Below are 13621 nucleotides of genomic sequence, written 5' to 3'. Positions count from 1 at the left end.
CCATTCCTTCAGCTGTCCCTCCACTGGAAAGTTGGGAAATAAATAATATATACTAAGTGAATAATCAATCAGTGTAAATGCATGAAGCACAATTCATTCTTTTTCAATAATCTCCTTTCTGGATGGGTTACACTCTTGGCAACAAATTGTTGTGCCAAATAAGGAGTCCATGCAAATACACGCACACAACTAGGCAGGATTGCTCAAAATCTGGGTTGCAAAAGAGTAAGAAATACTATGGCATAGCTGCATAGGTACACTTGACAGAAGTTCATGGCAACTCACCATTGTCTGTCTGAAGTTCAGTGTAACAGACATATGCTTTCCCATCCTCCAAACTCAATACATTGGCCGTGAACCAAGCTGCTTTAAATCCATCTGTATCTTTAAGAACCTAAAATATAATCAACAAGTTAAAAAAAGAAAAAGAAAAAGAAAGTAAGTATGAAGACCTAACAACCCAACAGAATCACCAAACTTCAAAGCATGCAGATATTTGGAAGGTAACAAGGTAAAAATTAGAACTCAAGTCCCATGAAATGCAATGGTGTGTAAAAAAATTGATTTTACTTTAAACCCATTCTAAAAAGAGGAGTTAAGACTCAAGACTCAAGAATTCAAAATCAATTTCAGGCCTCAGACCTCTACATGTGAACCCTCCTTGATGCTGTCCTCTTTAAAAGTTTCTGCTGCCTTTTCATACTCATTCCGAACAGTAGATCTTGATCCAATCTCAGATTCAGGAACCACACCAATGGTTTTTGCCAAATCAGAAACTTTTCGGCCCTTTTGAACTCTTGAATCTGTTTCATTAGTTGGAATAGGCGCTGAAATTCCATCTACCAATCTCATATGATCCACCATTGACTCCTTTGGCATCTCTGTTTGAAGATGTGACTTCTCATGTGTAGTACTCTTAGTTTCTTTCACCGATGGTCCGTCTTTTTGATGCTTTGTAGAAGTATCTGGACCCTCTCCAACAATATCATTGCTTAATTGTTCTCTATTTACCTCAATTGATTTCCCAACAAGCTCAGTAGATTCTCTGGATACTTTCCAATAACCCTCTGGACCAAACTCCAGCAGTTCAGTCAGCGGCAAAGGATCACCCATTGCAACAATCTTTCCAGCTTGTGATATGGCCTCTGCTGCCAGCTCAGCAGCTTTTACAATCGCATCCATATTTTCAGCTCTTTTAGTGGCAGCAGAAGCAGCTTCAACCCTTTTTCTAACAGCCTCCTTAGCAGCTATAATGATTGAACTGGAGGTGTTTGTTCTGTTATCACCCTTCAGAATGGATGCAGGAGTAGCCTGTCCCAAAATATTCATACTATCAGGAAGAGAAGTTCCAGTACTTTGACTAGGATTGCCATAACCATTCAAAACAAGTGCTTCTTCAGCCATTAACTTTGCTTGCAGTGCAGCATTTGATGCGACCTTGGCTGCTGCAGCTGCTGCCTTTGCAACAGCAGCAGCGGCTGCTACTGCAACAGCTGCAGAAGCTAATTTAGCTTCAACATCTGACACCAATCCAGAATTTTTTCGCTCTTCCAATTGACTCCAAACTTCTTGGCTGTGACTAACAGCAGCTGCAGAGAGGACAGCAGCATCCTCCGCCTGTGATCTAGCCTCCTTAACTTTACTAAGGGTTTCCTCTGACAAACTAGCCCTCTGCTGTACATCCTGGTCTGCCTTTTTTTGGAGGTGATCCATGGATGATATAGGAGATTCAGATATAACAAATTTTTCTGAAGTGGCTTTAGATGCAAAACCAGTGGGCATTGTAAAGGCAACAGAAGTGGGCAGATGTGTAGTAACAGCAGGGGTTGAAACTGGCTCAGGTTGAGATTGAGACTGCAAAACAATCTGACCAAGATCCTCAGAAACTGGATTTTTTCTTCTTTTTCTAGACTTCGGATCTGTAGAATTCTTTCCAGGTGATGCTGTTACCTTTTTTGGATCAAGCAGGGAAGTGCTAGTAGGGACCCCACTATGAACCACTGGATGCTTTATACCAGAGGAATGCGGCACAGAAAATTCTTTGACAGGAGTCAACTTAATTGCTTCTGTGTTAGGTAAACGAGTACTGGCATCAGGTGCAGAAGTTTGTGGAGAAGCCATCCAGGGACCACGAAAGGGGCCCTGAGATATCCACGGAGTGTTATGTCCAACAAAGTTTCTAGCTGGAGGAGTCTGAAAAGGATGCAATGGACTATGTGTCTGCTGATAATCCATGACTGAACCTCTTTGCATGACACTAGATTGCAAGGCATCACCAGAAGGCATAGGCATACTCCACAATGGTGATGAAAGAGGTATCATCGAATTTACAACTGTTGGAGTACCCTTGCTGCTGGTTCGACCAAGAGGTGAGGAGACACCTTTACTTTGAAGTGTACTTTGCTTGCTTGCTTGATCAGGAGCCCTAGCACCTGTAGATGTGAATTCTGAATCCTGGTTACAAACTCAATCAAATAAGGAGAGAAACTAAACAGCTTCAAATCCAAAGAAATACCAGAACGTGATGGCAATGGGGTTTCAGGGGTAACGGGATGAGACTTTTGACTGTGTAGCCTTTCCATGCATGCACGCCAGGCATTCTCCCAAACATTCCTTCCACCATCTAAAAGCACAATGCCAGACATTAAGACATGTATGCAATGAATACCCAAAGGGAAAACATAACAGGGAGATATAGAAAACTAACCAGGTCCACCAAATGCTGATATCATATGTGCCTCTTCAGGTGCTGTTCCTTGACTGCATAAAATTTCAAATGCATCTTAAATATTATAATTAAGGTGCCAAGTGCCACCCCCCCTCCCCAACCCCCTCCCTATCTTATTGAAAAATATCCACTAATCCTACAAATAGAAGAACGTCTCATTAACATCCAATCTCAAAGGGAACCGGTGGTGCCCTTTGGGTAGGTTTCTTCAATCATAGCATGGCCATTAAAATGAATAAAATCAATCCTTTACTTATCAAAAACAAAAACGAATTACATTAATCCTAAATATCTTCATATGAGAAAAGGACTCACATCAAAGCTCCATACACAAAGATCTGAGCACGCAATTGCACTTGCTGTAAATCCGTGAAAGGTTGCTGAAACAATGTAGATGGTGAAGCTGAAGTATTCAAATCTGGCAGACTAGATGCCGAAGCAGTGATAACAAAAATTGGCTTTGTACTATTGCCTTCTACATGCCCATAATGCTGCATTTCCCTGGATTGCACAAACTGGAAAATTGCAGATGGGCTCAGGGATGCAGTAGCTGCTTTATCTCCTCTTTCTGATTGTTTTGTAGGAGTTGTTTCTTTCACATGATTTCCCCTTTTAGGAGTTTCCTTTCCAATTGCCGTCTTACCAGATGCCCGCCTTGTCTTACGCTCATGAGTACCTTTTGAACCACCACGTGTAATCTGTCCTTCAGATACTTGTGGACTTCCAGTAGAATTATCTTGTGATATCTTGGCATCCATTTGGCCTAAACCAGAAGTTGAAGGAGAACCCTCTACAATCTTCAAAAGTAATTCTTGGTAAGGATAAAAGGTTATTAATTGTCGAAGGGCATAATATAGATCCCTCCAGAATTTTTAGACATATATCAACATAATGATCTTCCCCAGATAAACAGAAAATAATTAAAAATTAAGCCACAAAAAATATTAAAGATGGAAGGTTATAACAAAGTCATCTATTAACACACAACTTACCGGCAATACTTTGCCAGCAGAAATAGAAGGAAAGGGTTGTGAATTCTTTCCAGTGTCTTTTTTAGACAAATCTGCCAATGAACCAATCTCAAAAGAGAAGCTCTGCTCATCTTTGGAACTGTCCTTTCCTTTTGGATCCCCAGAAACTGACAAAGAATTGCTAGTTTCTACATCATCAATCTCAGCAACCGGGGCTTTCTTATCAGTGGACCTGTTAACTTCTTCCTCTGTTAATGCCCTCACTCCCTCCTTTTCCTTTTCACTCTGAGAAAGCTCGGTAGTAGTTATAATATTAGGGGAACCAGTAGGTTTATCAGGATTGCTAGAAGCACTTCCACTTTCCATTGCACAAATAGCAGAAGATAAGGAACCTTCATGGAGTTTTAAAACATCACCCACAAAATTAAATCAGTAATGAGAATAAAAAAATTACACTGGGAAAAAAATAGATGTCAGACTTTGATGTCAAACATCAAGTAACAAAGAAGACTCCAACAAACATGATTATTAAACTCCTTCAAAAGTGAACTAAAACTCTTACTTCAAACCTGTCTCCACAACATCTTAATGTCCTTTTTTACAGGTCCCACAGAAAAATCCATAACTTTGAATGCTAGTCAGTGCTCGAAATATATTTTTCCTATAGGCTTCTTTGTCCTTTCTTTTACTTTTTAAAAATTATTATTTTCCACAAAGGTATTAACAAGACAAAGAACAGGAAGCATGTGAAGCATTGCATTTTTGAACAACACAAACTTTAAAGCTACAACATACTTCTTCATACAGAAAGTTTGCTTCACAAGGGGTCTACTCAGAATATAATACCTCTCTTCCTCTCAGCCAACAATGAAAGGGAGAAAAGCATCTCATTTGACCAATTATGTACAGCACATATTGCAGTCATTACTTTGAAGATTACATATAGTACATAGACGAGTATCAAAATTACACATTAGACAAGAATTATGACATCAAATAGCATGCCATAAAATAGATTAACCGACTGTGGAAACATAATTTGTCACCAAAAATTAGAAAGAATCCAGACCAATGGCATATATACTTGGTCTCAAGTGGGAATATATATCAAGATGCCTTTGCATATCCTAAGACAAGATCTAACCACTGCATATCAAAGTGTGATTTCCACATAATAACTGTCAGAAAAATATCCTTCCCCATGTCAGACCTTTGCATGCACATTGTCATATTCTGAGGATTCCAAATATCAGAAGCAAAACTTTGAATGGATAAACTTAATTTAGGTCTAAAGATTTTAAAAAGATATTTGTCAACAATAATTTGTTTACAAAAACTATGTAAATATTTGTTTAAGCATTTTTTGTTCATGATGTCACTGTAATAGAATTAAAAAGATTTTGAAAGTACAGATTTTAATTTGGCACTTCTAAAAGTGAGGTTTTAAAACCACCATAAACTATGGGGTTTAAAATGTAATGGATAAATGACTACCCATCCCAAAAGCTAAAGCTATTATGAAAGGGTAAATTTAATCCTTACACTTTCCCCCACATTTGGACCCAAACTATCCCCTCAATAAGCGGGGTCCAACATGTAGCATTTTTAACTTTTAAACAAGAGATAGAGTGGGAAAAGTTTTGAACTCAAGATCAAGAAAGAAGACTCGAGAGATTTCAAATCAGTTTAATTTTCAACAGTTACTAACCAGAAGATGTTTGTGTGTTTGTGAATAACAAATGCCTACCTGAAGCTTCTGAGGATGCCTTTTCAAGATTCTCTTCTACAGTCGCCTCCTCACGCTTTTCAAGAAAAGTTACTGCATCAGCAGCACCACCCTCTTTTGCTGCTACATCACAGATAACAGCATGCACTTCAGTCCCCCTAATGCATTCCTGGTTAACTTCATTAACAACCACTGTTTGAACTTCACTCTGAATTTCTGCATTACAAGTATCTGCCTTTGGCAGCGATTGATGAACTGTCTTTTGTAAAAGCTTTCCAACAGTATCAAAAGATGCATCTTTTTCACTTTCAGAAGCAGGACCTGGCTCAGTTTCCAATTCTGAAGATTCCTTCAAAGTAGATAATCTTGCTTCTGTAGATATTTTGGTTGCAGTAGACTCCTTATCAGAGTAAGTAAAACCCCCAACAGAAGATACTGTTATAACCTCTTTATAATCACCAACCCCATCTATAGTCTTAACATTCTCAGAAGGCTGGAGAACACCAGTCATGTCAAAGGATGCCACCTTAGCATTTTCCAAGGTAGCATTTAATGCTGCCAAAAAGAAAAAGAAAAAAACTCAAATTTTAAATTTCATGCATATGTATAAGCATCAACAATCATTGGATAAGTTATAAAATACCTGATTCATTGCTAACAGTGACATCAAGTAGTATAACGGGCTCATTTCCAGCACTACCTTCACAATGAGATGAGGTCCCAGCTCCCTTATCAACGATAAGAGATCCATCCACCACACAATCCATGTTACTAGATTCAGATGGCAACTTTGTGCTCTTCTCATCACTAATCGAAACATCTATATCACATTTATGAACATCACCTTGTCCATAGATTTTATCTGCTTCACATATTTGAGTGGATTCATCCAGAATGGAAGACGAGACATGGTCTTCAGCAACCAGATTCTCCCTAGACACTCCAAAAACAACCTGACCAACTTTCAGAGTTCCAGTCTCACATGCTTCCCTAAGCAATTCAGCTGAAGAACACACCGTCACAGAAGAAATACCTCCCATATGACTACTACTGTTTTCTTTATCTTCAACTTTGGAAACTTTATTATCCTCCTTGGATGACAAAGATGCCTCAGATTTACTTACTAAAATCTCATTATCTAATTGTTGACTACTTTCTAACAAATTATCTTTCTCAACAACACTTTCCTGTCCATATGTTAGCTGCACAATGGCATCCACCTTTGGCTCAACACTTGCAGAGATCCCAGCTTCAGGACCACTGACTTGCACTGCATAACCCTCAAAATTAGTATCACCTTCAAAGGCCATTGGTGAGACCTCATGTGTATTTACTTTAGAAGGTTCACCAAACTCTTTGTCTTTGAACAAAACCGCATCACATTTCCTGGTCTCCACAGGAATTCTGGAATCTACATCCTGTGTGCATTGTTCCGCTGTATGCAAGGCAGAAACAACCTTGTTTACCATACTAGAAGGTTCCTCCACATTAATGATACGATTTTCAATATCATTTCCTTCTTCCACAGATTCTACCTTTGAGGTTGAGCCAAGAGGGTTTTCCAAATGAAAGGTACCACTTTCAACTGCATTGCCATCCAAATTCTCTGCCTCTCTGCTCAGTACATGAAATTCTTCCTTTCGCTCATCATTTCTTGTTTGCAATCCATCCAAATTCATATTGCCAACATCATCTATCTCATGTTGGAGATCTTCATCGTTCAGCTCACCACCACTTGAAATGATATTTTGTGCACAGGGAACCATATTATCAACTTGCATCCCTGAAGCAGAAAAATCTTCTTGGGTCCTATGATCCACATATTCATCAACCAAAGGATTGATATCTCTTCTATCTGCAACATCCGATTTGCTATCAGCAAACGGATCTTCCTCAATCATAGGTAAGCCACCCTTTACACTGACAGCATTTGGATCCAGTTCACCTGATCTTCCATCCACAGAAAACTCATCTTCATGAGTTTTTGAAGTATCTTCAACACAAGGCTCAACTGGTATATCTTCTTTTAACACAGAAAAGTTTTCAGGAATCTCATCCTGTGGTAATGTAGACTTTAAATCTGTATCATCCCCTATTTTAGGAAGAATGTCATCATCATGTTTCAGACTAGGCTCCATTTGCTTGGTTAAGGAACCAAGTTCATCACATGCATCTGACTCCTCAACAATAGTTTGTCTGAGAATAGTTTCCTCCTGCCCGACGGATTTTAATAGCATTTCAACAGATTCTGAGGAAGTGGCCTCAGACCAAACATTGTTACGCCTTGATATAGAGCAAGATTCAGCTGCACTTGAATTGAACTCTATCCCACTACTCCCCCGAGAGAAATCTTCAATCCACTGGTTATCCTCGTTACTTTCAATGCCAAGAAAAACTTCTGTTTCAACCAAGCTATCAAACCTTAAATGCCCCTGAAGGCTGTCGTCAAAATCAAACTTGGGAAGAGCATATGGCTGCAAAACCGGTGGAAATTTGGTGCTTCCTTCACCAGCTAAATGAAGATTCTGGCTTTGAAAATCATTGTCATCATAATCCATGGGTGTATCCCTGCAACAAAGAAAAGGGGAGAGAGAGAGAGACAAACATTGAGAGATAAAAGAAGACAGAGAATAGGGTGCACATATACACAGATCATGTCTTCAACATTTCAGGCTACAGAGTAAAATGACAATATACAATAGTACATGAAAAGTTATGACACACATAATTACAGTTAGAATAAAAAGGATCACCAAAATTCAAAAGGTCCTTCATAGCCTATTTCAACAAAAATGAAGGGACAAAAAAGACCCTTCCTCTGTTATTTCTTCCATATTTAAATGATATCATCCACTTATGTTCATTCAAAAACTTCATATTCTTCACAAATTAGCAATACAATGTATATGTAGAACAATGATAAAATAGGTTTCAGTAAAATAATGAAAGCAAGAATAGAAATCGTTTTTTTTTTTTTTTTTTTGGGGGGGGGGGGGGGTGCTTAACTAGTTGCTAAAGTAACGACAACAACATTCACAAAAGCAATCAGTAATCATATTGAAACAATCAAGGGTCATATAAAAAAGTAAAACGAAAACTGGAGACAAAAACAGGGTGTAGTGCAAATGAAAAGAACAACAGTCCCAAATCATCATCCCCAAGAGAACTTTACATGGTTTATAAAGAAGCAATCACATATTTAGAAGATCAAACTAAAACTAAATCCAATAAATAATCCAAACAATGAAAAGACACAAGAAACATGCCACGATATGGCTAAAGTGAGAAAACTGTGGACTCAACATCAAGTAAATTTGCAAGCATCACTATAGGGAGGAACTATCTATAGCACCTGGTAAGTACCACTGGCCATTAGGTGGTAGCACCATTTAAAATATTCTCACCATGATTCACACTAATCAATCGGCAACTATAACATCCCAAAACTAACTTTGTCCAAATAACCATATATACAACCAAATTTGTATGCACAACTCAAAGACATCATCGTTCAATTGCATTTCACTGAATTCCATCACAATGAGGAGGAGGAGGAGCAGGATACTACTAATAATTATAGCAACAACAATAACAATGATGATACTGAAAATGATGTTATTTTGTATCAGATACTGATGATATAGAGTGAATGGAAAATGAAGACATATGATATAGAGGGCTAAAAATATAAATAAATAAAAGGTGGCCAGATCCCACATTGGGCAACAGGAAATTTTAGAAGAAACCTCTTGCTCAATTCTAACAGTTAATGAAATTATCATCTTTAATTATCAATTTATCATTGGCTTAAAATTTATTTTTTCCTTCTCTCTTTTTGTAAATAAAATAATTAGAGTACATATTGCTAGGTTAATCTCAATTCCCACAGTACAAGAATAACAGTTGCACAGGTACACACATAGCATGTGTCCACTAGTAATAAAGGATATAGTTGGTTGTATTCTGACTGAATGTGTATCAAAGACCAACCACAACCAGCCACAGAAGACAGCCCAAAACCAGTGACTTTTACAAATCATTGAAATGTCAAAATATTAATCATATAAATTACATATTTACATGTCAAAGTCACTCTAGAAACAACATATTGGACATGTATGTAAACACTTGATATTAAAATGCCAACTAAGCTACTTAACTCAAATTCTATAGTGATTGCTGTGACTTTTAATTTGTTCAGCATCAAGGTTGATGCTAGTACACCACCCCCCTTGACCCTCACCATATTTTGTGGAGATAACTCGCCGCCAAAGGTGGGTAATTTCATGACCATATCTCCACAACCATTTTCTTAATAAAGCTTGATTAAAAGACACCACACTTCTATCCCCAAACCACCCATCTCGACGGGTAAACATACCTTTTTCCAAGCCACCAAAGGATATTTGAAACTCCCCTCAGAAGATCCCCAAAGAAAATTCCTCTGAATACATTCCATTCTAGCAGCCACAGATTTAGGAATAGTAAAAAGAGATAAAAAGTACGTTGGGAGGCTTGAGAGCGTACTCTTTAGTAACATAAGCCTACCACCCTTAGATAAATAGAGACGCTTCCACCCAGATAGCTAGTTTGGGATTTAAGGTTTTATAGAGCTTTTGAAGATTGGGAGTTAACTGCATCTTATTCTCTTCTCCAGCTTATCCAATATTGTATTCCTCGGGGTGATAGAAGTGATACCCTTTGTTGGCGGCTAAAAGGTGATGGTAAGTTTTACACCCGGTCTTATTACCATGCGATTCGGGGTGCTTCGAATTCTTTGTTTCCTTGGAAGGGTGTTTGGAAACCGAAGATTCCTAGGCAAGTGGCGTTCTTTTTGTGGACAGCTGCTCATAGTCAGATCCTCACTTTGGATAATCTAATGCTTAGGGGTTGCCCTTTGGCTTCTTGGTGTTGCATGTGTTGTTGTGATGGGGAGTCGGTAGACCACCTTCTTCTTCATTGTCCTGTTACTCATTCCCTATGGACTTTTATGATTCAGGCTTTTGGTATTCATTGGATTATGACAGGATTAGTGGCGGGTTTGCTATCTTGTTGGCATCAGTGGCTTGAGAATCTTAATTCGGACGTTTGGAATTTGGTTCCAAGATGCTTAATGTGGATTGTGTGGTTGGAACGAAATCGTCGTTCCTTTGAGGATAATGAGAAGACGTTGGATGAGCTAAAGGTGTTATGCCAACATAGTCTATTTGAGTGGTCTCGTTGTTGGGGTTTTATGGATTGCTCTACTCTCTCTGAGTTTATGGCTTCCCTTAGCTTAGTGTCCTGATTTCTCTTTTTGTTGTGCTGTTTGTTCTTTTATTTCTTGTTGTTCATCATCATGAACAACTTGTACTTTTCCTTTTTTTACTCATTTATAATAGATTTTCGTTTACCTATAAAAAAAAAAAGGGTTGATGGCCATGCCCATTTTACAAGTAGTTAACAATAATGTAGCAACAAAGTCTAAAAAATCAAAATAAAAAAGATAATTTTTTTTTTTTGTGGACAGGTTAAAAAAGATAAATTTTATTGTTTTTGATGAACAATAAAATTCAATTAGAGTGCACAAATGTGGAAGCAACCGATGTACATGTGGACTGTACAAAAGGGCACCCCAAATTGGGGGCAGAGGAAGCAAGAGAAAGACAATAACAATTCAAATCCTAAGTTAAAAATAAAACACAATGTACAAAAATCATGAGTCAGACTCGTGAGTATAATATTTGATGGAAAGAATTTCATGGTATGTATGTCAAACATAAAAAAAAAATCCAAACATACAACTTTCTACATCTCAGTCACAGGATTTCACTAAATACAAGTCAAGGGGGATCTCCTTGGATCCATAAATGTTTTGCAGACTGATAATAGAAAGATTATTCTAATTCAGAATAATGACACTGCACATTTTTTGATAAGTAGCCCTTCACGCATAAGCATAACAAGACATTGGTCAAGAAGCACCGCCATATAGTTGCATCCAGAAATAACAAAGTGAAGCACATTCTTGGTTAACAAGAAACCCTATCAGGATAAATTTTTTTTTTTATAAGTCCTATCAGGATACATGATCATCTAGCATGAATATTTCAAATAAATTTTTTTTTAAAAGTCCATCTTGGAACTCCAATGGGTTGGTCTAGTGGTTACCAAGCCCTCAAGAAATCCATAACGTCTTAGATTCAAACTACCCCCAAGGGTTTCCTCCCTATAATTACCTGGTGTGTGGGGCCGGGGGCTACACATCCAAGGTAATAGGTGCTCAAAGAGTCCTAAACACCCACAGTAGCCAAATAAAAAGTCCATCTTTAATGCACCAAACAAAATAGAACTCCTATTTATCCAACATAAGAGTAATAAGGTCTACTATAGGAGTGTTTATATGTGGACAGCAGTCTATGATAGGACTAGAGCCACTAACATGATAAAGCAGAATTGTGTGCTTAAAGTCTGCTTACATTAACAGATGGCATACAAATAACATGTGATCCAAACTAACAACTGGGAAGTTCCTATGATCCTCCAATTGCATTCAGAAAATGGCTAAACATGATTCAAAGCAAACATCTTTCCATTTTTGTTTGATTCAAAAAAAAAAAAAAAAAAAAACCTCCAGTTATTTCACAAGTATATTTTACTCTCCTTTACAAGCACTAAACTTTTATTAAAAAATGAGAATTACTTCATGCTCACTATGATGAACACAGCATCTGAATGAATTACTAGTACATTTTACATTAATTAAAGATCAATATAGTATTCCTTTGTATTTTTGTATTCAGTGTTTCAAGCTATCCTGTGGATTCAGCAAAATATATTTATATTTAGGCTGTGCTAAAGTAGGTACATCTACCGTCTCCGGTCTTCCGTCCAAATCCAAAACCAACAGTACTCTTTACTTAAAATCTACCATCAGCGTCAATAAGTTAGCAGCACAGACCAAATGGGACCCTAAATGTTACTTCCAAAATAGTATTTGACATCTTATTATTGAAATACCCCTATGTTGATTATGGATGGAACCGCACCACAATATCTTTAGTATTCCCAAAGTTCAATACATATACAAAAAGGATTGAGCTTTCTTTTTGTCTTATCACTTATCACTCAGTTAACTACTGAAAAGTCTACTAATCCATCAAATCAACTAAATCAATCTATTCGAAGAGCTCATATCATAGACCTAAAACCTTTAATACTACCTGAAACAAATACGAACACGAACCAATAACCAATTTCAATCAATTTGAATAGTAACCAACCAAAAAAATTTCGTCTTGGCGCTAAACAAGTAAGCTATATGAAATAATGAACAAAAAAAAAAAAAAAAAATAGAACTTAATGAAAGTAATGTAAAACTCACCATTTGAAAGCAAAGGAAGCAACAGCTTTGCACTAATGCACATAGAAAAGAAAAGCCCTATCACTGTTTAAGAAATGTAGGAAATGAACAGTACCAGAACAAGTAAGTCTAGAGACGCTACCTCCCTCCATCCGGTGACGAAATCCTGCCCGTTTGATCTCTCAACTGCTCCCCAATCGTACGCTCATCTACTGCTCTCACTACCAAACACCAAACAAACTCCTAGGGTTAGTATTTTTCACTACTCTCAACCACTCCAACACTTCACTCTCCGACGAATTCAAATACAAAAACACAAGGTCGCCGGAGATTTTTGTACTTACCGGCGGAGTTGTTCTGGTTTCCGGTGGATCGAATTAGGGTTCAGGCGATCGACGGCGAGAGAGAGAGAGAGAGGAAGAGAAAGAGGTTTCTCAAAGTGGTTTTTTTTTTTTTTGTTTTCTTCGCTACTTGTTTTCCTTTGTCTCTGTGCAGAGAGAGAGAGAGAGAGAGAGAGAGAGTTAGGAGGAAAAAAAAATATGAAAAATGAGTGATTGTGATCGAATTTGAAAAAAAGTGGGGCATTCGTATATGGCTTTGATCCGACGGGTATAAAACGTAACGTCACTGACACGTGGCTTCTTACGATTCGGGATACGAAAGCGTCTCAAAGTTTGACCTTCGTTACTGCCCGGTCCTGGGTCCTTTACGTAACGGGTGTGTTTTCTATCGTTGGATTTGAAACGGAAGAGTGAGAGCGTGACACGTGGATGGATCAAGAATAGGCTGTGACTGGGAGAGGTGTGACATTAGAGTTGAATGGTTTTTAAAAAAAAAATAAAAATACGAATCCG

At 37.9% G+C, this 13621-nt stretch overlaps 1 protein-coding gene across 1 annotated transcript; it reads right to left on the bottom strand.

Annotated features, from left to right (window-relative positions):
* Window positions 1–3: 3 nt before the first annotated feature.
* LOC115970238 lies at window positions 4–13315 on the bottom strand (the record flags this gene model as incomplete). Its single annotated transcript, XM_031089899.1, has 11 exons — window positions 13112–13315; window positions 12883–12988; window positions 6069–7993; window positions 5447–5980; window positions 3721–4091; window positions 3044–3525; window positions 2708–2760; window positions 2516–2623; window positions 643–2432; window positions 286–394; window positions 4–23 (listed from the first exon to the last, which is right to left on the bottom strand). Coding segments are annotated over exons 3-11 (5382 nt in total), but the record flags the coding sequence as incomplete, so codon positions are not given.
* Window positions 13316–13621: the final 306 nt, after the last annotated feature.

Source organism: Quercus lobata, chromosome 12 (genome assembly GCF_001633185.2).
Source record: "Quercus lobata isolate SW786 chromosome 12, ValleyOak3.0 Primary Assembly, whole genome shotgun sequence".
Taxonomy (NCBI): Eukaryota; Viridiplantae; Streptophyta; class Magnoliopsida; order Fagales; family Fagaceae; genus Quercus; species Quercus lobata.
The sequence above is the reverse complement of the archived record's forward strand: the minus strand, read 5'-3'. Positions and strand labels throughout refer to the sequence as shown.